Source organism: Numida meleagris, chromosome 2, assembly GCF_002078875.1.
Source record: "Numida meleagris isolate 19003 breed g44 Domestic line chromosome 2, NumMel1.0, whole genome shotgun sequence".
NCBI lineage: Eukaryota > Metazoa > Chordata > Aves > Galliformes > Numididae > Numida > Numida meleagris.
The window spans coordinates 119,709,702-119,735,037 of NC_034410.1; the positions used below are offsets into that span (position 1 = coordinate 119,709,702).

The 25,336-nt window shown below is 41.1% G+C and overlaps 1 protein-coding gene and 1 long non-coding RNA gene across 3 annotated transcripts in view; one reads left to right on the forward strand and one right to left on the reverse strand.

The window, feature by feature from the left end:
* Nucleotides 1-25,336, reverse strand: part of ZNF704 (zinc finger protein 704) — a 103,687-nt gene that overhangs the window by 70,716 nt on the left and 7,635 nt on the right. For both annotated transcript variants that reach the window (XR_002434743.1, XM_021385430.1), the window contains exon 2: nt 9,038-9,285. Coding sequence is in view for 1 of the 2 variants with exons in the window: in XM_021385430.1 (XP_021241105.1) it covers nt 9,038-9,264 (227 nt within the window). In the remaining variant the exon portion in view is untranslated. The remainder of the gene's footprint in view (nt 1-9,037; nt 9,286-25,336) is intronic.
* The window catches only part of LOC110393023, a 21,622-nt gene continuing 5,577 nt past the window's right edge, over nt 9,292-25,336 (forward strand). Inside the window, exon 1 of the long non-coding RNA XR_002434744.1 lies at nt 9,292-24,888. This is a non-coding gene — a long non-coding RNA (uncharacterized LOC110393023). The remainder of the gene's footprint in view (nt 24,889-25,336) is intronic.

Genomic DNA, 25,336 nt, shown 5'->3' on the forward strand with positions numbered 1-25,336 from the left:
TAAAATCACAGAATCATAGAATGGATTGGAAAGGACCTTTAAGATCCTCTAGTTCCAACCTCCCTGCTATAGGCAGGGACACCTACCTCCCTCTAGACCAGGTTGCTCAAAGCCCCATCCAGCCTGGCCTTAAACACCTCCAGGGAGGGGGCATCCACAACCTCACTGGGCAACTTGTTACAGTGTCTCACCACCCTCACAGTTAAGAATTTCTTCCTAATATCTAGTCTAAATCTACCCACTGCTAGTTTAAAACCATTTCCCCTCATCCTGTTGCTACATGCCCTTATAAAAAGTCCCTCCCCAGCTTTCCCATAGGCCCCCTTCAGGTACTAGAAGGCTACTTTAAGGTCCCCCGAGAGCCTTCTCTTCTCCAGGCTGAACAGCCCCAACCCTCTCAGCCTGTCCCCAGTAGTGACATACATACATATCCTAATCATGTTGAAATATCAGTGTCTAGGTTAAGGGCTCCATCCTTTCACATTCCTGTTATCACAAAACCTCTAGTAATAACAGGTACCAGATGCATATAAAATCTCTATATAACATAGATCAGAAAAATATTTGTTACAGAAATTAATAAAAATCACCTTAAAAATAGCCTTTCATCTATGCAAACCAATGATATACTTTATGTATGGAATAAAATCAGTGGGGTTAAATAAGCTTTACAATAGAGTAGCCATCATAGGAATATGAACAAAGTACCAAAAAACCCTTGTACATAATGCAAGCACTTGACAAGAATATTGAAAAGTCACACTTTTTACCTAATTTTTTTAATGTGTAAAACTAATGTTTTCATGGAGATGATGCTAGAGGAGTTAAACAGAAATTTCTAAAAATATTTGAAAAATAATTATCAATGTCAGAACTTCCCTCAGAAAGGCAAGCTCCACGTCCTCTCCGACCCGAATGATACAATACTGAAGATCACTGCGTAAGCCAGAATATTTTAACTTTATAGTGTTTAAATAAAATTGTAGCTACAAATGCTTCTGCACAACCACATACATGGTAACCCATTCTTGCATGTCTCACAGATACACAAGTTAAAAACTATGTACCCATTGCCTTTTTTCTTTTTCTCAGCACAGATGGCATTTCAAGAGGAATTTTTTTTGCGCCACAGCTAACACAAACCACAAAGAAATTACCCTTACTGAATATTGCCTGCTGTTTAAGAGTGTTTTGAAATTACACTCCATTTTTTAAGGGAACTGAAGAGGAGCTGAGAACAAGATGTCCATTCACAGTGGCAGCTAGCAGATAGAGCAGCAATGACTGCTGAATGCAGCTCCTCAAGAACCAGCGCCCAGGGCTCGTTGTAGATTAAGGACACATTTTTCCTACGTGTCACATTAGAAGAATTCATTGAAATCTGCTTGATAATGAGATCACTGTCCACTGGCAATTTTGGTCACACAGATGAAATAATTCAGCCCTTCTTCTTGACTACCAGTGAAATAAGGTTTTAAAGACACTTCTGTTGATGGAGACAAATCTTCTTCGCTGTTTTGAAAACAGAATTTTCTAGAGAAACTGGAAACTTATTTACATGTATTTACATATGCATATATTACATGTGAGTACATATACGTATTAGGACACAAGCAAAATCTTCTTTTTGGCCTCCTTTTGAAAACAGTGATTACCTAAAATAATATCGACTCCAAAATCAGGCTGTGGGAAAACTTAACACCATTAATTGCATAAACAATTCAACCTGTGCTTATTTTTTTACTAGAATTTCTTTCCCCGGGAACACCACCACAAGTCTGGAGTTAAAAAATAAAAAAATAAAAAAATAAAAAAGGGACAATAACATTGGCCAAAAATCCAAATGGCTGAATTCCTCTCCTAATGAAAATATTGTTGTATCCTTCAGAAGAAAAGGTGCTTATTTTTTTAAATTTTAGAGACAGAGGAACAAGGAAGAAGTCTATGGGTTTATTGCTACAAAAAAAAAACACTAAGCAGAAAGAAACATACTCCTGAGAAGTAGCCTTCATTTGCATTCTTGTTTGTTCAGTTACTAGTAAATACCATTCTGCTCTCACAGGATCAAGTATAGCAAAGCAGGCTGAGATACCACATACACACGTATCCGGCATTATACCAAGTTGTGTGAAAATCACTACCCAACGCAGAAGATCATTAGAAAAGAACAGAAAAAGCACTCTGATTTATTCATGAGATTAATATTCACTGTGATTTAGGCATTACTGAAAAAAAAACAAATCTCAGAGTAATTTCATCTCGTCCAAAATTCACACTTCAGCAGGAATACTAAACTGACAAAACCCTGCTAGAAAGGCTAGCTAGCATATATCTAAGAGCGGTCATGAAGATCAATTGCATGAGTCACATAACTGGTTTCACCACCAGCTGAAACCATTATCACTGTAGTCATAGAGCCATGTACAGGAGATCTTGAAGTTCTTGGATGGATATGCACGCAATACAACATAATGAGATGGGACTGACAAAAATACCCAATGGAAGAGAAAGTAGAGATACATTACATGCACAAACTCTTCTTCAGCGATGGATACTGTATATAAGTCATTTTTTCAGCAAACAATCCTCCCTGACACATGGCAGTGAGGACTTTTGAATTTTGACGTGTGAGTGTGTCAACAGTATTGGCAACAAGCTCAGCCACCCCAGGTTCAGCCACCCTTCGAATGGGACAATCCCCCCTGATCATGTCCTCTGCTCCTCAGCATCACTGCGACTTGACACACCTCATCACGTGAAAGCTCAGATTCCCACAGCTCAAAGGCAATCACAAATGCATCCATGGACATGGTCCCTTCTCTGTTTCAGCCTCACAAGGAGCTGGTTCAGCTATCACGGTAACAAACACCAAGGCAAGGGATCTGGAAGATCTCCGTTAAATGAGCAAGGTGACTTCAGGAGCTCTGGTTTGTCTCTGTTTTAACTGTAGTAAGCACCTGCAGAGTTTCTACTTGCAATTTAATCTACATTTTTCAATTCAACTTCTGCTACACTGCTTCCATGTGCATTTTCAAAGGCCCCTAGAGTTTAATATACGCATACAGTCCTTCAAAAAGGTAAAGAAAATTTAGTACTGGAAAGCAGCACAGAGAAAAACACAAAGAACATGACTGCTTTTTGTCTAAACCTCTTTTCCCCCTTAACAATGGGATCCTAGAAGGCACATCTTTTTTGCAGCAGATCATGACAAGTAGTTCACCATCAATATTAAACATAATCAAGCTCTAATGACTGCTTGGGTGAAATCCAATCAAGCTGCACACAAATTTAACTAAAGAAGCCTAGCAAAACAAAGCAACAATTTAATACTTCAATAATTAGCTGGTGCGGATATTTGGAGAAGCTGATTTTAAACACACGGTATTGCCAACTCCCAACATTATTACAGAAGCTCTGAAATATGGGAATTACTCAGGGTGTAATTTTCATTACATGAAAAACAATGGGTTTCAAAGTTTCCAACTATGATGAATGCACAGAAAATAGAACTTAAAGAGATGAGAACATTCAGTCCAAAGGGTAGCTGGAAAAAAAATGAAAAATGTCTAAATGAAGTGATTTTGAGCTGGAAGGAAGTTTGCAGAAGCTTGCAATAAATTTGCAGTACAGTCTGGTTTCTTGGCCTTCTGTTTTCACCCATTTGCCTGAAAAGCATCAGCAGCCAACAAATAGTTGACTCCCTCTGAAGTTGCCCGATGGATCCATTCTGCCAAAATTACACAGCAAACAGAAAAGGAGCTCTTCTTCAGTGAAGCTGGGCTTTTCTAAAACAGAGTGAGAAGACTGCATCTGAATAAACATTTCTGGGCAAACAAAACAGCACAACGCGATCACTGGGTTCTTCCTCCTGCAAGTACATCATGAAGTCCTCCTCGTGAGGATATCAGAGTTAAGCAGATACTGCCTTTGATCTCTGAGTCAGGCTCCTGGAGAGTTTTGGCTACGAAAACATGCAAATGTTCCCATTGAAATGCATGCTGCATAACCAGCTGTGCCCAGCGGGCCGTGCGGATCAGCAGCAAACTCCCTGATCAGAAGGTTGCCCAGAGCTACGTTCCTGGAGATACCAGGCAAGAAAATCATTCCTGGACAAAAATGCAGCACTGCCTATGCTGTTTGGCCAGAAAACGCGGCTACTGTTTATTTTTTTGTAGTTTTCTGTGCCTACATTAGAGGTGCATAAAATGGCAACAAGGGAAAGAATTCCTAGAGACACTTCATTTACTTTATTTCAATTCTATCACATTTTTTTCCAATGACTTATGATCTAATTAGCAGATAGCATACAGGTACGTGAATAGAAATTTATTTTGTAGTAACAGTGCAACTTTTTTTTAAAAAAAAAGAAACACAAGACAGGAAAATCCAACATATATGACTGTCACTGTAAATGGCACCATTAACAGTGAACCAGAAAGGCACAGGAACTAGAGGTTTTTATTGCACAATAGCTATTTTCTCACTATCGGAAGTACTTAAGCGACTGAGGTTTAGCTTTGGCTTTTCCTTTAAGAGCACAAACAACGCAGAGAAAGTTCGGCAGTTGGAAAATTTTGATTTTTTTTTTTTTTTTTTTTCCAGAGAAGATACAGTACTGGAGGGAATGGGTAAATGATATGGCAAGTGGATTATAAATATTTCACAGTATTTTGAGATCATTTAGTAAGAAGTTAACAAAATTATTAAAACACTGCCACCCAGCAGAAGGGTAGGAGTGATGCCTGTTCATTTCCTTCCTTGGTTCTCTAACCCTTTTGGATGCTTCAAGTTGCTTCCTTCTGTGACACCAGAAACGACGACACCTTTGCAAGTAACTGCAAACTTGCAGAGAACTTATGAAGGGCTTCCAGATATAGCTAGTCAAATCACGTCTGTTTAAACAGAATTTCAATCTCACCAACACTTCCACATGTTTATCCTTGTGTTTCACTCAAAAGAAGGAAACTTTATGCCTTGATGTCTGCTGCTCACCCTCTAGTCACTCCCCGCAGCGCGAGGAGCCCCTACGCAGGCCTGAGCTGTAGTCACTATGCAGGCCCTGACTCTTGTGCTCCCAGCTGTGCTGCCACTGGTCCAGGCCACTTCTCCTCTTTCTTGCTGACTTGCTTTGGGAGTAAGTGTGGATTCGGGTGCACAATTGATGAAAATACAAATGAGTGAAAAGGCTCTGCTAACTTCTACACTGTTGCCTGCTGAGGACAACATCTTTGATTGCAGCTGACCTCTGCAGATGTAGCTGCCCAGAACACCAGCAGAGCTGGGCTTCTTTCTGCCTACAATGCAATGCTATTATTCCCTGCATGGCACCACTCTTTTTAGAAAATGACCTTTCACTACTCAGATCCCAAGGATCTGTTCTGCGTTTGATTGCTTGTAGTTGAACTGTAGGTCAACTGAAATGTATTCTCAGTTCTGTAGATAAAATCTCAATTCTCAGAGATAATTGCAGTTTGTAGTAGAGTTGTCAGACTGCTTTCTCCAAGACCAATACTCTAGGCACCAAAACTGATGATAAATTTAAACTTTGTAAAGAAAAGCAAGGAATTCGAACTTCCTTATCTTATTAAACAGTTCATTTACTGAAGCTAACAGTTTCATTTGCACTCATCTGAGTTTGAGAAGTTGGAAAGCTATACAACTTCCACAGCATTTGTGCAAAATGACAGAATGAAGAGACCTGAAAAATGAAAGACTTAATGATGTTAAGTTCATATCTCAGTTTTTTATTCCACAATTTAAAAAATGTTTGTTTTTTTTAAAAAGCCCTGACCTTCTACTTTAATCTAGCAGAAATTTCCAACAGAGCAGTAGAGAGAGACAGAAAGGTTCACAAGTATAACACAAGATGAAATAGAAAACAATCAGCTTTAAAAGCTAATTTGCATTTCAGTTCTAAAATTCTCCAGTATGTAATAAAATATTGGTACATTTAGCCTGACACTATTACTTTAAAGATCTGCCCTATGCAGCACCTTCAGTATGCCAGGAATGTGATGGTCAGGACACCTCCCTGGATAAGTCCATGGCACTGCTCCAAACACAACAGAAGAGCCTGAACCCACACCTTCCACCCTCCAGAAAACTACTGGGCTGTTAAAGACTATGGATCTACCCCTTCTCAAAAAAACAAAATTCTAGTGTCCACATTCTCCACTGGATTCTCATTTTCCATACAAGACAACCCAACTGTCTCCATTTCCATCTCTCTCTACACTTCCATCTACAGGAATTTCAGCATACCTTAGTATGAAGCACCTGAAATGCCAGCAATATATATAAATATATATATATAAATATATATATATTTTCACATACTTATAAGTTTGTAGTCTGTAAGCTATAATTAGAGCACTGCAGTACTACTGCGGCCAAGTGTCCGAGAAGCAACATTTATCATGCCAATATTTTTTGAGCTGTTGAATGTTTGGATACAGAGCCTCATAAAGATTTTCATTCATATTCACTGATATCCTTATGGACAGATAAGACGGGATGGACTTTGTTTCATCTAGTGGTCAAAGCGAAGGATACCTTTCCATGTTACCAACTCCCTTGCAGACACTTTTCCAGAGCTTTTATGAAGATAGTCACATGCTCCTGCTAATGAAGATTCTGCAGTACGATAAACTTGTCTCTAAACCACTTTCAGATTGTGCAGGGTTTAGTAAAGTTCAAACTTCCCCTTTAATTCCCCTTTAATTTAATAACTCGGAATTCCAACAAGGTTTATTAAAAAAACTAATTCCATCAAGGTTTTAGAACAAAATAAACAGCAAACCTCATTTTCATAGCACTTCAAAACACTAGCTGAGTTTGCTCTAAAGAGGGTGTATATAGCCACGTGAAACTGAAGATCATGTTCACCTCCTTATTTCTCCCACACTTCTGTAAACATCGTATTATTGTAAATAGGCAGGAGAATTTCAAATGCTTGGCCTAACATTCCTTTATACTAGAGAGAACATTACTTCTACAGATTCAACATTCCCACTGAAGAGGGTTTGGGCATTCCCCTCATTACAACAAATATTTAATAAGATCTCCAAGCAAACGCTATTGAACACTTCTTGTCTGTTGTTGACAAACAGGACAAAAAATCACCTCTCATTCCAATGGAAAATCAAACTTGCAGCAGAGTGACCAAGATACTTATCATACTACTGAATTTAGATTCTAGATTTGTTGCCTGCTTCCTTCTTTAAGTTTGCTAACACAGCAGCTTGACTTGCACATGTGAAAACATGCAAAAAATTCTTTTAAGTACATAAGACCATACATGTGTGTACAACAAAATGCAAGCACGATGAACTATTTTACAAGACATTTTCACAAGTAAACATGCTTCCTATCATCATACTATCTTGTGCTCATAACTAGTGTTATGATTAGTTTTAATGGGGTATTAAAGATGTTTATTCATTCTCTTCTCTATCTTGTTGGGGAAGAAATGTCCATCCCTCAGAGGAAAGACTACCTTGATGTTACAGGAAAGAAGAGCTTGACTCCTTGAGATGGATTAACTCAATGAAGTTAAACAAAAGATCTCCTAAAGCTTGAACCTTTATTTCCCGAATTTTAAAATGGACATGCTAACATATGCTTTGAGCAGGACGCTGGACCAGGTCACTTCCTACGATGCCTTTCGACCTGAATCTTCTGATGATTCCATTTGTTCTGAGATACATGGGCACTCAGTCATTATTACAGGGCTGATTATGAGTGAAAAAATTTAATAAGTATCCTAAAAATTTCAGCTTTTTAATGCATAGCTTTTTACCAGGTGCCTGGAAAAAAGAATTCTTTGTCAAAGTGCTTGTGAACGTAGTGGTTTTCACAACTATCATCCACGAGAACCAGAAGATAAAGACGATCCTCTAATGGATGACATGGCAAAACATGCAGCTTTACGTTCATTTTTAGAAAGCAATCCAAAAAACAACTTAACTATGACTTGACTACTTAATAAGTGACATTCTAGAAAATAAACATGCTAGGAACTTCACTGTATATTATGTGCAAGTGTATTTACCAGGAATGTAATATATATATATATATTTGTATTTATATTTATATATATATATTTGCAGATAAACTGATGTCAACATATAACCACAAACAGCAAAAACTCTCCCATGCACTTGTTATCTTGCAAGACAGAACACCCAATTCGTTGTCAGTTTTTCACCACTCTTTCAAGAGAATCTGTTCAGCGTTACTGGATATCTTTCTTTTACACTAGCCCTTGTCTAGAGGAGTCATTCCCTTTCTGCCTCCAAGTAGAGAATTCCTTTCCAAAAAGTTCTAATTTCTAGACACTGCATTTTCTATCCCCTTCTCCATCGTCATTAGCTAGTGAAAAATTATTAGTTTCTCCTTCTCTATTATTTCACCCAAATGTCAGAAAAAAATAAAAATGCTTAAATAAATCTTGAATTTCTTGCTGCTATATATATGAATTATAATAAACATTAAAGAACAAATATTTTTTTCTCAAAATATTTCCCTGTATTTTACAATTAGAAGTGTAGTGCTGCATTCACAAAAATTTATGTGTATTCACAACAAAACTAAGGAATAAGAAAAAAAAAAAAATCCCTAAATTCCTATCTCATACAAATTAGATTTTCCTGCACTGGCCTTTCCTCACCACTTTTTTTTCTATTAATTCACTTCATAGACCACATCATGACTCAGCTCTACCCCACGTAAGCAGATAGTGAAAAATAAGATACTACAACCTCAATATTCAGAATAAGTCACTGCACATTCCTGTGAGTATAAGCTGGCTGTAAGTATGATTCTATATCTCATTTAGAAGATTATTTATCAGGCAAAGCTGAAGCTGGGTCAACAATCAGTTTTGGGCTGCTTAAACATGAATACTAGTTTTAACAGTTCATAGTACACTAGGCAAACTTGCCTTCAATATCCCACCAGGAAAAAAAAAACCACAGATGAAAAGCATAAAAAACACAGCAATCAACCACAAAACCAAACCAAAACTAACTTTCCCTACCTTGCTGGAGGCACATCAATATTTGAAGAAACAACCTTGCGCTTCTGTTCCAGAAGACAAACAGAACGAGTGTTTTCCTTCTCATACTCATGAACTCTGCTTGTTTTTTTGGTCTCTGCTGTTTTTAGATCTTCCTCCTTTGTGGTGAACAGGAGAAGCTGTTGGTCTGGCAGTTTTTGACCGATGTCAGTTTTTACATCCTCCTGTTGAAATGCAGGGAAGGTCATTTCACGCTTGATGCTGGTTGCCTGCAAAATCAAAAATAATTATTAATTTTTCCTCTTACAAAAAGCGGTGGTGGTGGTGGCGGGAACCCAATATCCACAGACGTTTTCTTCTAATTAGCTCTTTGAATCAGAGAATACTATTTCTTTGCACTTCATAAATTCTGGAACTGCTATTCATTTCTCCATAGTGTTAAAGACAGCCCAGGAAAATAAGCAATTCTTGGCCATTTGGCAAAGCAATCAGCTACCTCTTAATACTAAACAAAAAAGGTATTTGAATTGAAACACTGTAAGCCACAGTATGCACAACTTACATTTAATGTACACGCATTTGTGCTGTGTAACTATTCAAAGGAAATTCCAGCTGCTCCCATCCTAAAATCCCATTAAAAAGCCAGAATTTACATAGATGGCTTTCTAAAAGGCAACCAAGAAATTAAGGAGCTTCTGACAGCCATTTACGTGCTTTTAACATCAGGAGCTTCAACTGCTATCTTGCCAGAAGTTCCAGGGCTGGACCTGGGTGGCAATCCCCTCCACTGAAGCCAAATGGCCTCCAGCAGAAGACAGATTAACCTGGCCGGAATAGATGTGCTTCCACAGCACATGCATGGTGTCCAGAAGTTTCCAAAGACTTGCAAAGTAGATTTTTATTATTATCTGTTATTTTTATTATCTGTTATTATTATTACAGATTATTACAGTGGAGAAATCCAGCATGCGTTACCATCAGATACCAACAGCACAGATAAGCAGGAATCCTTTCCTATGTAAACTCTGCCACCTTACTCCTCCTCCTTTTCATTGTTCAAAAAATTAATGAATGTGTATGTAATTAATACCTATGTATGCAAATACATATATCTTCTCCCCACAAATCTGTTTATAGCTTTCAGACCTTGGCAGGTATAAAAATGGTGCAACCTATTTACAGTTCACAGGAAAGAGTCTTACCAAGGTAATTTTGTTTTGTTATACAAAGTATACGTCATATTTGGGACCAATGACTTAATGTCTAACATTCCAGTGTTTCCATGGAAGGGCTTTTGGCAGTTTTTTCAAGTACAAAGCTGAAACTGTTACATTATGAATGTAAATAGTACAAAGAGTTAGTCATGTTACACTTCTTCAAACACAAACAGATGACATAATACCAAGAAAATTTGCCTGGAAGACAAAACAATCAGCATATGATCACAGAATTAAAAGAAGACATATAAACAATATAAATCTAATTATGATCAGATGAGTATTTTTTGAAAACTTCTTAGATTTATAATAAGGCCTTTTCTGACAGTCTGAGGATTTTCACAGATACTGAGTTGCCTTCCGTTTTCATGGAGATTGACCTGAAATAAGCGATGCACTGAAGACAAAAAGTCCCTGAGAACACTCAGGTTCTAATATCCAGCCTAGAGATTACGCAAAGCCAAATGGAGGTGTGTATAAAACTTGAACGTTTTGCACGTTTTATGTTTTATGGTCTTCCATGGCAGAGGCAGAGGCCCCCTTATCTACTCTCCAATTCCAGTTTGAACCACAGAATGGCTGAAGTGGGAGGAGAGTTCTAGAGGTCACTAGGATCAATCTCCTGCCCAAGCAGAGGCCACTAGAGCACATTTCCCAGGACTGTGTCCAGACAGCTTTTGAATACCTCCAGGAGAGACTCCTCAACCCATCTGGGCAACCTGTTCCAGTGCTCTGTCACCCTCCAAGAAAAGAAAGTTTTCCTCAAATTCATATGGAACTTCCTGTGTTTCAGTTTGTGCCCACTGCCTCTCATCACTTGGGCACCACTGAGAAGAGTATGGTTCTATCCTGACACCTCCCTTCAGATACTTATGCACGTTGATGAGATCCTCTGCGTCTTCTCTCTTCCAGGCTGATCAGGCCCAGCTCCCTCAGCCTCTCCTCATGTGAGATGTCCCTTCAGCATTTTAGTAGCCCTTCACTGAACACGCTCCAGGAGCTTCAAGTCTCTTCTGTATTGGGGACCCCAGAATTGGACACTACTCCAGGTGATGCCTCACCAGGGCTGACCAGAGGGGAAGGATCATCTCCCTGTACCTGCTGGCAGTGTTCTTCCTAAGGCAACCCAGGTCACCATTGGCCTTCTTGGTCAATAGGGTACACTGCTGGCTAATGTTCAACTTGTTCGTTGCCAAAATCCCCTGGTCCTTCTCTGCTGAGCTACTTTCCCACAGGTCAGCCCCCAGCTTGTACCAGTGCATAGGATTATTCTTCCACAGGTGCAGGAACTCATACTCGCCTTAGCTGAATTTCACAAGGTTCTTCTCTGTTCACCTCTCTCTCAGAGATGGCCTCCAGGATGAGCTGTTCCAACACTTTTCAAGGGATGGAGATGAGGCTGATCGGCCTGTAGTTTCCCAGGCCCTCCTCCTTGCCCTTTTTGAAGACTGTGGTGGCATTTGCTTACTTCCTCAGTCACCTCTCCTGATCTCCATGACTTTTCAAAGATGATCAAGAATGGTCCAGCAATGACATTCAACAGCTCCCTCAGCACTCATGGGTGCATCCCAGCAGGGCCCATTGACTTGTGAGTGCCATGTTTGCCAATCCAACTCAGTCCTCCTCAACCAAGGGAAAGCCTTCTTTTCTCCAGACTTTCTCCCTGGTCTCCTGGGTCAAGGATTCCTAAGGGCTGGCCTTGAAGACTGAAGCAAAGAAAGCATTCAGTATCTCTATTCGCTCTATTCATCAGGATGATTTTGATTTGTTTGTTGGTTTTTATTTTTGCTTTTTTTCAGACCCAATATATTCATGACTTTCCCAAAGAGGAAAATACTTTGTTCTCAATGGAACTATAGCATTTTACTCATTTTCAGCAAATATACTGTCTCATACATCAGTAACTTTACAGCCATAAATAGCTACCACAAAAGGTTGCAGGTACTAATTTAACAGTTAGACAAATAAAGCCCAAAACATTAAGAGCAGAATAATTTTACTGTGTTACATACCAAAATGTGATATATATATCAAAATTATTCATATTCAGTTCAAATACATTCAAATAATGGTTGGGTTTTCATATTTCAAGATGTCATAATTAATAGCCAGACCTAACCAAGTGTGTGAAAGTGAAAAATGACAAAAAACACAGATGCAAATGTTCACAAGGTCGTAGAAGGTCCATTAACCAATGGGCACATCAGGTCCACTGATTAAATAGCCAGAAACTGCAGAAGATCAAATCTAATGCTTATTCTCTGTTTTCAACAGACAATTGAAAAAAAAATTAACATCTTTCTAAACTTCCCCTTCATGGTCATTTCAGATAAAGAATATTTTCTCCTTTAAAGACAGGTGATGATGACAGAAAGCCAGGACCAGTAGCCACTGTCTGGTAACCCTCTCCTGGTCTGCAGACAGCTTTTTTTCCTTTAATTCATCCATGCCTACAAGAGTCAATTCCACTTGAGATATCTGCCCTTTGTGGAAGAGTACATGACCTTTTTATGGAAATCCAGCCATATATATGAGCAAAGGTTGATGTGAGAGCATCATGTGCCACAGTAATTTGGCTGATCAAGTTTCTCACTTTTTGGTAAATCTACTGATAAACCATTGAGGCTACTCAGTTTTCAAGTTCTGCTACATGATCATTCACAGCTGTGAGATAGCATTACCAACTTCTAACACATTTTTCCAGATAAGTTAGCAGCTTCATCTTATAAGAAACGTTCTGTTTCCCATGAATCCATCACTGTCTTTTAACCATTTCAAGGCTTTTGGCAGTTCTGTACAGCCACAATACATTGCAGCAAAAACTTAGTGGAAGTTCTAGTACAAAGAGATAGTTTCACAGATAATTCTTCTGGTACTTTGCATTTCTCTCATTAGCTGGGAAGTAGTTAAACTACATGATTATGTTGTTAGCTAATGGTTTGTTTTTTCTTGCCAACATACCTCAATACTTGCCACCTTACTGCCTCCAGTATCAACTGCTGATAAAAACCTGCAGTTTTTTTCCGTACACACAATTAATTATCACTCGTTCAAGCCACTTTATGTTAGAGTAACTGCTTTTCTATGCAATTCTTTGCATATTTTTCCCCTCAAGCCATCAGTAACCTTCAGCTTGCTTTGAGCCAAGTGCTTTGCAACCTGCCCTCAGGTAACTGACATTGCTTGGAAGTTCAGTTACAGAAATACAAGTTACAAAAGATCTGCAAATTTTAACCTACCCTTGTTTCTATCTGCAGTTACCATCAACTCCCTTTGACAACTTCCCTCCTACCACTGTTGAGCACGTGAAACCTTTGACACACTTGGAAATGACAGTTCAGTGTTACCTGTCCTCCTTCCTGGAGCTCAGATCTAGTACTCATACCCACTCACAGTCCTAACCTGATTTTACTCGTTCCATTCCTTTCAAGAAGTGCTGGCCCTCCCACTCACACTCCTTTAAGTTTTCAACATCTAACAACATGAACATGTCCACAAACTTCTTCAGAGACAATGGAGGGGTTACAAAGCCACCTGCCCTTGATCAGTTTGAAATACTCCTCCTCTCCAAGGTCAGCGCAATGATGCTGTGGTAGCCATGCTCTAGCAAACCAGAGGCAGGTGCTGCTTCAGCCAGAGAGTTTGGTAATCTTCCTATGAAAACTGAAAGGAACTTTTCTTTTGCTTTGGTTTCTAGCCAGAAAATTTCCTAAACCAAAAGCAGAAAGAGTTTTGTTTTCTGCCCTGAAGCTGCCAAGACCGTGACACATATTTTGGTTGAGGTTCTTATTTTAAGCTTGAATTTCTTTTGAATTATTCTTTAACTCAAGTAATTTAATCTTACAGTTAAACGATTACCACATTGTTCATAATTTTAGTGTTTTCATCAGCACATTACATTTTTTCATTCAAAAGTCACCTTGGCCTGCCTATGGAAACCTGTGTTTGGTAGTACCTTATCACTACCAAGTTGCCAGTTCTGAATTTCACATGCCCTGATCAGGTTGACGCACTGCAATAGATGTCCTGCCCAAATTAAAGCACACTCCACATCAGTGCTGCTTTTGAGGAATTTTAGATAAATTTTTCTCTATTCACTATAGAGGATGTGCAGACTACAATTTTTTGACAGTTTATACCTTAACATATCTGCAGTCCATTTTTATTTTGTCCAAAGGCATATCCCTGATACAATGATCACACTGCAGTCAAACTTCAGTCTCCTCCAATTTCAGTTAAATTTGAGCTTGGATTTTGCCCTGATCAATATCAGCAATAAATATGTTGATCAAATAGCTCAAGTACTGAACCACCTAGCCAAAGGATCAGCAAGAATAAGAATAGGAATAAGAATAAGAATAGGAATAAGAATAAGAATAGGAATAAGAATAAGAATAGGAATAAGAATAGGAATAGGAATAAGAATAGGAATAAGAATAAGAATAAGAATAAGAATAAGAATAAGAATAAGAATAAGAATAAGAATAAGAATAAGAATAAGAATAAGAATAAGAAGGGATATCTTATATTTACAATCAAACCGAAAGACTTAAATTTGACAGGCTATAAATTCACATCTTGAGGACAATCTGACTGGGCTTTTAGCACCTTCCGTTGCTTCTGGTGTACTGCTAATTAAAAACTGAAGTCAATTATTTTCAAATAGGTCACTAGCATTTAAAAGGCATTAAGATCATACAATCATAGAATGGTTTGGGTTGGAAGGGACCTCTAATATCATTTAGTTCCAAGCCCTTGCTATAGGCAGGGATATCTCCCTCTAGACCAGGTTGCTCAAAGCTCCATCCAGCCTGGCCTTGATGTCTGTGTTTCCTATAAACTGATAACTATTAGTGTCCCAAGAATATCAGAATTTACCTGCATATGACCCAATGTATAGAAATGCCCCTGTAAAGGTTAAAACTGACTCTCATGTATGCCTTTTCAAATCCCCTGTTTTCTTGTGCAGTACCTGTTGATCCAGGTGGGCACACCAGGAGCACAGACCTCATTTTCAATAGCCTTTTTAAGGGTCTGCACAGACAGATGGCAACAGAAGAACAATCAGAATTGCCACGTCGCATAAGGCACATACTTTGCTACCAGTTCTACAAACAACTCAGGGGCTAATTTACCAAGAAGGAGCTGGGCATCACTGAGTGAGATGGAACTGTGCAAAAAGAAAGCAGCTGCCCAGCACAGAGCATTGCTCATCCCAATGGCACAGCATTCAACCCACAGTGAAGCTGCACTGATGTGTGCCAGCAGAAGGTGACCGCATTTGCCTGATCTTCTGCCATCCTCTGTTCTTCTGGGAGACAACCACTAACTCCGACTTGTTCTCCTGGGACAGCTGGAACTCTGCAAGGACCAAGATGCCTGAGCAAGACTCCTCTGTGCACAGTTCACATCCTAGAGGCCGGAGTAAATTAAATATAACCATGCAGCTACGGCCTATTTGTGCCATTATGTGTTTGTTTTTTTTCCCTACAGATGAAATAGTTCATTTTCCAACAAAATAAAAGTACACCTAAAACACATTTTAAAATATTTTATGAGGGTGGAGAGCGTACAGAAATTGACTTCACTCAAAACTCTGTATAAAAGAAAAAGCTAGTGGAAATGTGCTGCTCAAAAAAAAAAAAAAAAATCAACAACACAGTAACTTAATATTCTTGATACCGTTACGATTTTCATACAAATTTCCTTTTCACCCTCAACCCATAAAGACGTACTTGCAGTATTTCAACTACAGGCTGCCATAATCGGACTTGTCCCCAGTGCCACTTCATTCCAAAACAAAGATCCCTCGCAAGCCCCTCTGGCTGCTTTCCAGACAAGATGGGTGAGAAGTTCCTTTAAAAAAACCACCAACCAAATCAACACACACCCACACACCAAAGCTCGCTGCTCCCATTCTGGATAAATTTGCATTGTCAATAGATAAATTATTTCAGCTTAATTTTGAGACCACGGTTTATGTACAATAGTAACACTGCATAGCTGCTAAAGAAGGCTCAATTCAAGACGGGGATTTTGGACTGCCATCTCATTGCCTTTGTGATCAGTTGGTCTAATTCCACCAAAAAGTCAAATTCCACTGATAGCCACAAGTTGGTTTAGTGCCCACCATCCTGCCACACAGCTCTGTTGCATTTCACAAGCTATTTTTCCATTCTGGCTTTGTGGCCACCTCTTCCACTTTCTGAAATAGACGCAAGCATGCTATGTGTTACGGACCGCCACTAAAGCTGCCATCTGGTGAGAAAACAAAAGTCACAGGATTTTTTTAAAACAAGGCTTTACCATTTTTGACTCACCACTGAACAAATACGCAGCTCAACAGGGAAGAGGAAGGAGGAATCAATATATTTCAGCCTAGTGTTATTCATGGAAAGTGTTAAAGCATACCTATTAATAACAATGAAATGAATATATTTGACATGATACACATTCATCCAAAATAAGAGATCAATACCTGCAAGACTATTTTCAGGCACAGCCTGAGCAGCAGGCTATGTTCTAGAGACAACAATAAGCCTATCCATTTTTCTGAACAAGAAAGAAATCAGGAGCAGAGTTGACAGAAAACAGAATAGCAGCAATAAGAAACACTGAACTTATTACCGAGATAACAACATACAAGTAAAAAATATTTAAATTGAATCTCTGTGAGGACAAAGGTTTTGGTTTGTTCTTACTACTTCATACAGTATTTGCAGTTTGAGTTATTTTAGCAGCATTCTTTATGTAAGAAAGATCTCATTTTTGCCATTCCAAAACTGCGTTCTCACCAGAACGAAAGAGCACGTTGCATAGACTGAATTTCCATTTAGCCAGAAACCTCTATTCATACAGGAGTACAAAGAGATAAGACATTCTTGTAATGATGCTTGGAAATAATCTGCCCTGAATTTCAATGTATCATTACATTCTGGAGTATACTTTGCATTTAATTACTTGCTTCACCGGCGGTTGCTCATTATACATAAACCATGTTAATTTAATCACTCTAAGCATTTGTAAACTGCTGCTCCCTAACAACACCTAAGATGTAGCATTTTAAGGTCACTGTACCTGCTCTCTCCAATATATCAGTGTGACCGTAGTATTTGTTTTCAACCTAGCTAGGACAAAGTCCACATCTTCAACATTTGTCTGAATACAGAAAGTGTCCAGAATACTTATTTTCTAAATACTAAAATAAGAATCCAAATATCTGCTGTACAAATGCACAATATTGTGCTAGGCAGCAAGAACTGGAGTCAGCAAGAAGTTTCCATCATTTCACTCTTACTGCGGACACACGTTATCTGGCTCAATCTAATTTATCTACAAGAAGTGTAGAACACAATCTGAGATGTTCGTCCATCAGCACACATCCAGATGAATGCCAGGAACTTTCACTTGTGCACAGGCTTAGACATGTACTTGTACACACTTATAACCACACACCACATTTAAAATCTAGCACTCAGCCAGGCACCCGTTGTGTCCCATATAGAACAAGCATCAATTTGTGACATCTGAAATCCTGCAATAACTGACACATGAAGTTTAAGTGTTATTCAAATTGGAGAGAGGGATGTCAATAAGATTATAGGAGATACTAAGAAAAACAACCGTGGCCCAATGTTCAGTTCTGAGCAAAATAATTCAGAGACATTGGAGCCTTTTCTTCCTCCCTTACAGGAACAAAGGGAAAGCCTTAAGCAGAAGGAAAGCAGAGAACTGTATCTGCAAAACAGGTTCACTTCTCATTCAGCCATTCTGCGACTTCACATTAAGCTTTGCAAAACACGCCCACCATTGACCGCTCAGGTTTCCACCAGACACGAATTAAGAAGGAGCTGGTTGGCCCAAAATGGGAAGCCATAATTGCTTTCCCAATTATTGGTTTCCCAAACGGACAGTTTAAAATTAACTAAGACAATTATCACGTTTCTCGAGGTGGCATACGTGCCTGGCCCTGCGAGTCGGAGGTCCCTGCGAGACGCTATGTGCTTCAGGAAGGGGAAAGGAGAGGGCCACTGAGCAGGAAAGAAGAAGAGCAGGGCACACCTGAGTCTGTCTGCCCAGCTCTGGGAAAGCCTGAAAAAATAGTTAAAAACCAGTGTGATAACTAAGGTAGCAGGTAAATTCATTAAACTACAGGCAATTTTGGCTCTTATTTCTAAAACACTGCTAACTGTAATCATAAGCTGTAATTAGTGAGTGTCATCACATCAGGTGATCCTACTGCAGTGGCTGAAGCTTTGAAATCTCACATCAAGGTATTTTCTATGGTCTTTCTATGAACATCTATCTTCCCTGAAATAACCATTTCTTTCTGTTGTAGATGTAAAGAAGGTAATAGAAACTAATGGAAAAGTATCTGCTGTCTTTGCTGACCGTCACTTTGATTCCGTCTACATTAAGAAGCTGCACACCACAGCTCTAGGTTTAAATACTTTAATACAGCCTTGTGTATGGACTCTGCTGTGGGCAGAAATATCCACCTGCTCTGCAGCTGACAAATTTTCTGTATAAGTAAAATACATATTAGGAATCTACGTTAACGTTTTATCTCCTTGATTTCAACAACTTCAAGACCACTACTGAAGATGTACGAGAAGCTCTATTTCTATCCATTTTCTACTGGCTTGGCATCAGTAAGAATGGCAGTGGTTTCAAAAGGATGGAGAAACACCATCACTTCTCCTATAATCTCATTCAGGATTAAGCAAGCAGAGCTCCCCAAATCCAGGCATCTGAGAGGCAGTGGAGAACTTCCCACACGCAGCAATAAGATGTTGGTTGGAAACCCGCCTCACTGGCTCGAAGTAAGAACACTCATCTGGTCTGTCTGCATCTGAAAGCTCTTTGTGTGGACCAAGATCATAGCAGTGTATCTAGTGAAAAAAGAGATCAGCTTTACTTTCAAGATCTCTTGCATATCAGATACAGAGAGGTGTGAGATTTCTCAGGCCAAAAGCAATTGCCCCAGTTTGGAAGCAGCCAGCAGAGATAAGAGACTTGAGATCGCAGATCCCTTCAAAGGTTGCAAAAATGTAATCCATTTGCCTGAGCATCACAGTGGAAAATAAGGACCTTTGCCTATTTTTTTTTTTATGAATGACGACATTTTGGTGAAATCAGACTACGGTAGTTCACATACACATCCAATTTCTGAATGAAATCAGGCACTGAGGATAAAAGATTCAAGGGTCAGAGCTGATCCCCAGAGCTTAGAGCCTAGAGGACACGTTACATGATCAGTAATATGTACTCATTCTTGTCTCTAACTTGTTTCAAGTCAGGACATGGAGAGCATGGCCCTCCAGAGGAGATGAGAACGTAAGGAGTGTTGCCACCAGTTCAGATGTTCTCTCAAAGCTATGTTTGGCTCCAGACAAAAACATTAACAGTTTCCCTGTTCAGAGTAGGAAAGGTGCCAACAGAGAAACTTATTTTTAGGTCTGACTGCACAGCAAAGTGGTATCACAGTTCCATCTCAGTACCCCTGCAGGCAACGGAATAACATGAGCAGAAACGTGCAGAGGCCAAACGTGACCTCTGCTTCCTCAGTCTCTCTAGACACAAACCCTCTGGCAAACTGGATGGACTGAACATGCCTCACGGGAGAAGAGCCTTCACTAAGAACATGAAGAATGAATCCCGAAGTTCTGTGCACAGACCATTCAGCCAAAGAGATGCTGTCCCCAAAAGGAGGAAGGCTTGCTCCCTTCCCTCCCTTTCCTTTTCTTCCTTCATGCCCTAGCTGGGACGTATCATCTCTTCCCTTGCACTGTCAGGATGCTGTACTGGTTGCCGGCTGTTTTGGCAAGTTCAGGTAGCCCACTGCAGCATGCAACAAGTTCTAACAGGAGCCCAAGGAGACCAGTGCATCACTGGGAGCTGGAGGAAGAAAGGACAGAAGGGAAAAGGACGCTTTACCCCTTCTGGTACTAATGAAACAGGTCAGCTTGACATGGCAAGCTGCAGGTAAAAACCAGAGCCCCACCCCAAAGGAAGCAGTGGGAAGAACACGGGCAGAAGAAGCCACTTCTCCCCTGGCCTGAAGAAAGAAGAACAGATGTCTACAACACCACTGGCCACACATCCAGAAGCAAATCCCTAGCAGCCTCAGTTTCACCATTATTAACTGTCCTGCTTTTCCCATCCAGCTCCGTGCCAGATGAGCCCTGTGCAGCAGTGAGCCACGAGCTAGAGAGGCATGGCTGCTCACCTGGACGGTCAGAGCAATGACTGCTCCACAGTGGGAGTTGGTTCTGATGTTTTCCTTAGGCAGCACTTACATTAAACACAATTACACAAAGAAGAGACTTCTAATAAAATACACTTTCAAAAACGTTTTCAATTCAAAGCCAGATCTTTTGGCCATTTCAAAGGCACAGGGATGTATGTACAAAAGATCAAGTTGGCCCAAATGCTGAGCTCACCAAATTCAAAAAGCCCAGCTCACCGAAGGTTTCCATACAACGTTCTCTCTGTCAGTATGATGCAGGCGTTCACCACTTGATCTGCTGAAGCAGAAAATTTCCTAAGTAACCAACCCATCTTATGACTGCTTGTCATAACTGCATTGCCTATCTAAAGTTCAAGTAAGCTTTTATCCACTGTGTTAAAAAATACATTCAAGATGGTAAAACGATGAGCTGTGTAATTTCACACTTCGGTATCCAATCACTGAGGCGTTCTACCTGCTCTGATTCTGTGTCCAGTGATGTTAAGTGCCTCTGGTAGTCTGAAGCTGTACTTAAAGATCAGAAGGACTGACGGTGAGAGGTTTTAAGAGACTAATGGATGCACACCCGTGGTTATGTAATTGGGCTCAAATTCCAAGTCTGTTTAACTAGCGGGATTTTTCCATCAGCTTCAGCCGGGTCAGGATTTTAGGGAAGTTTGACTCTTATCTTTGGCAAAAACAGCAGTGAAAAGATACGTATTTTTATCCAAAGTTCGAGCAACAGGAGTTGTTCAGTTTCCTGTCTTCGTTAGTTTTGTTGTCAAACAACAAATACCACCCACACATGTACTTTCTCATACAATGAGGCAAACGTCACCACAGCCATCACTTCAGACTGGAAAGTCTGGCAAGTTGCCCAAAAGGTGAAAGTGATCAAACTGCAGATTGTTCATCAGCACTGGCAGCGTTCAATGCTGACACGCTCTGCTCTGCAACGCGCTGCAGTTAGATGTCACCACCAGACCAGGAACTCTACGCTGAGCACCACAGAAGATAACACGCACTCTTTTTATGTACGCTCTTTCTATTCACTTTGTATTTCCTGTTCAGTCTTCACAAATAAATACAAACACTAATAACAGTTTCTCTTTTAGTCCTCAGCATCCTTTTGGCTGACCTCGAGCACTAGTCAAGCTGCTTGCTATTTTTAGTTAAGTCATTCAATAAATCACTTGAAAGTATTATGAATGCTCAAGGTTAATGAAGAGAAAGCCAACAGGCACTTTCATACTGAGGAAAAAAACTAACTCCATCCTTGCTCGACTCACAGCAATGCTTACAGAGGGCAGAACAGTGCAGGGACAGGTAGGGCATAAGTCCATGCCACCATACTTCTCACGGAATGCATTACACATATTGAGGACCACATCACGAAAAGCACTTTTTCAATATTGAGTTTGCAGGCGCAAAGAGCGAGCAGCACACACCTACCAGCAATACGTACTGCCTCCCTGGTGGCAACCCACTGATCACTCCTACCAGCCTCACTGGGCGCTGAGAACGGTCCCACAAACACAGATGAGAGCTGCCAGAGGCTCCAGCACACCTCATTCGTCACACGTAGTTACAGTTTGCACACACCGTTCCTTTTAAGGGCAAAGTGGTTATCCTTGGTCAGTGTCCAACAAACAACAAAAAAATAAACCTCATCAAAAATTCCCAGCAAATTGCTCCCATTCGTTCTTTATTATGGGAGACTGAGGAAAAAGAATACCATCTTACAACTGCACCATTCTCATCACTGCCTCCACTAATCCATGCTACGCCCAAGCTTTTCTATTTGTAATAAAGAGGAAAAACCCAAGTCTACCTGGGCAGCTTCCACACTGTCATCAGCCAGGCTTTCAGTCAAGGTCAATATTTACTTACTTACAAAAACACAGCGGAGCTGCTGGTGTTAATAAATCTGTATTGTCTTAATTTACTTGTCCTCCACAGCCTATCAGTACCCATCTCTTCTCTCTTCAACCCTACAGCAACAAGCAGAGCAGCACTGTGCTTGCCCTGTGCAGCCCACCATAGCAGGAGCCTGCTCCCAGGCCAGCGTGCGAGTTCAGTATTACACAGATGTTTCTACAGAAGCAAGTTACTACCATCACTAGTGTGAGAGAAAACTCTCCTGCTCACTCTTAGGTTAGCATGCAAGTCCATGCAGTGTTTTTGAGACCTCACCATCACAAAGTGAAGCCACTATTTAATGGCAAATTGCATTTTGCAAATTGCCAGTTCAAATACACTGGCATGCACACAGGAAAGCTAAATTAAATAGCACTTGACTAATCAAGCAACAAGTAGGTTTGTTCTGCCCAAGGTGAGCCTATAATTCATTTAAAGAGTAAATGTGGATGTTTGATTTAAAGGATGACAATGTATTCACAGCTGGCTTTAGAAAAACGGTGGAGGAAAGGAGGTGAGAGAGAATTGAATGAAACAAAACAAAGCACATAAATAAGAGGAAACTAACTTCTTCCAAAGTTGGAAGATTTTTCTTTCTCATCTAATTTCAAAAGGTTGGAGACCCAGATGCAGCCAAAGCAGGAACTGCGCGTTGCATAGTTTACCATACAAGATGAGCCTGTCCACTTGGCACCTTGGTGTTACTTGTTCTCTGATACATTTGAACGAATCAGTTCTGGCAGTATCAGCAATGCTGGCAATTTTGGCATGGCCCCACAGGTTCAGAAGGTTTCCCAGGCTGCCCTCCCACCAGCTGCTTGCCTTGTATGGCATGCTCACACCCCTCCCAGCATCAGGCTGGAGCAGCAGGAAAAAAGGAGAGGAGAAAAAAGGAGCCACCTCCAGTGCCCAGCCTCTTGAGAATCCAGGTGGCTACACTGACACAAAGAAGCAATCTCTCCCTCTCCCTTATTCCCTCTCTCACGTTTATTGTCCCCTTCCAAGACCTCAGAAATCCAAGAAGTAAGACTTGACTTCAGAAGGTACTTCTTCCTATCTCTCTCTACACTTTAGCGATGGTCAGGAAGTGACTGCCACAGTGCAGCTGCACAGCGGACTTCTTTCCACTGAGAAAAACACAGCCACGAGGCCTGGCAGACCTCAGCCAGTGGACCAAACTCTCAGGCTCCTTTAAAAACTATATATAAATTCCAGTGCAGACTCTGTGACACATTATCACCAGCTCCATGGAAGGAACTCTGCAAAGAGCCAGAGATACCCCTAGACTCAAACGCCATTCCACCAAGGGAAGTGTATGTCAGCCGTCTATGTGTGAGACATTTCTACCTACACTATGCACCAAAACATTGCATGCTTCTTTTTAACTGCATTATCTGGGAAGAGTACACTGCAAAAACAGCACCCAAATGACTCTGCTTTTGATTCTGACTGAATCCTGAAGCAGGACGTCTCCTGAGAACCCTTTGCTCCTGGCCCCCACCTCTGAAGGCCAACTCAGGAATCAGACCCCCCTCACCCCATTCCAGCTCTCCATTTGCCAGGGACCCACTCTGACTAACTGCGTGTGCTCCGTGCCAGGCCATTACCCTCTCACAGTCCTGTGATCAGGACTTCCGGTCTGCTTCTCTCGCTTTTAATCTGTTGCTCCAAACTTGCTTGAAAGAACCCTTAGACTGAGCTTTATGCACTGCTATCCTATCAACCCACAAAGAAATGCACAGAAACAATTTTGTTTCTCTAAACTGTTACAGTATTTTTCTTAGTTTACAGTGCTGAAAGAAAAAATGGAGCAGGTCAGGAGGGTTAGAAATACTCTTCCAAAGCCATAAGTGCATACGTACTTATGGACCCACAGCGCTGCTGAGGACCTCAGTTTGTTATGAGTAGTGACAGCAGTGATCTCATCTATGAGGGAGATTTACCTTCCAGGGAGGTAAATACACACAAGCACAATGCTCTCGTATGAACATATAGACTGAAGTAAGAGAGACAAATACCAGCTGCCTTAATTTATATTGACATACAGACACAAACAGTGTGCTGTGGACTGGCAAAAAGAACGATGCATGCAGCTGACCCGTGCTGCACACAGGTTACAGCCATGTCACCCAGCTGCTGGTCTCATCTGCTGTGCCCTGCTGGAGAGCCTCACGCCTTGTCCTACAAGCTGCCTTCCCCAAGCCCCCTCCAGCACTCAGTACCACGGTAGCCAACAGCCCAGGGAAGCAGCAGGACGCTGTGCACGAGCCGACGTGCTCGGCCACCAGGCAAAGTACTGGGGGTTCTGCAGCACCGAGCAGCCCGGGATCACGCCTATCCCTGGGCGGGACTGGCTCATGGAACCCAGGCAGTCGCTGCGTCCTGCTGTATCAATCCTGCTGGGACTGTGCAGCAGCCGCTGCTGTTCTCCTTCTGTGTGCTTCTACTGGGGGTACATGGGAGACCGCAGGGTAACATGGCACAGCCACACCGCTGCTCCTCCGCTCCAGGTAAGTAAGACACATTACAGAGAATTTAAAAAAACAACCAAAAATCCAGATGGATCCACCTTAAACTCTCAAGCACAATTATTTTTGATCTTTCCTGCCTGCCTACCACATGAACCCTCTGCAGACCGACACACAGACCTAACTGTCCTGAGTTATCCCAAGAGAAAACCGCCCACAAAAAAGCCCTCCTAACAAAATACTCGAGCCCAAGCCCTCAAGCTGCCAGCGTGCGTGTGTTCAGAATGCTCCCCGTACAGCCCGACCGCGTACACCTGGACCGGTGGTGAACGGGGCCTTAGCTGCCTTCCGGCCCGCCCCAACTTTTCGTTATCCCCGGCCCGAGGTCCCAGCCGCCCCCGACCCCCAGCGCCGCGCACCGGGCAGCCCGCACACGCGGCGGCACCCCTCTTCCCGGAGCACCGCCACACGCGGCCGGGATCAGCCCCCT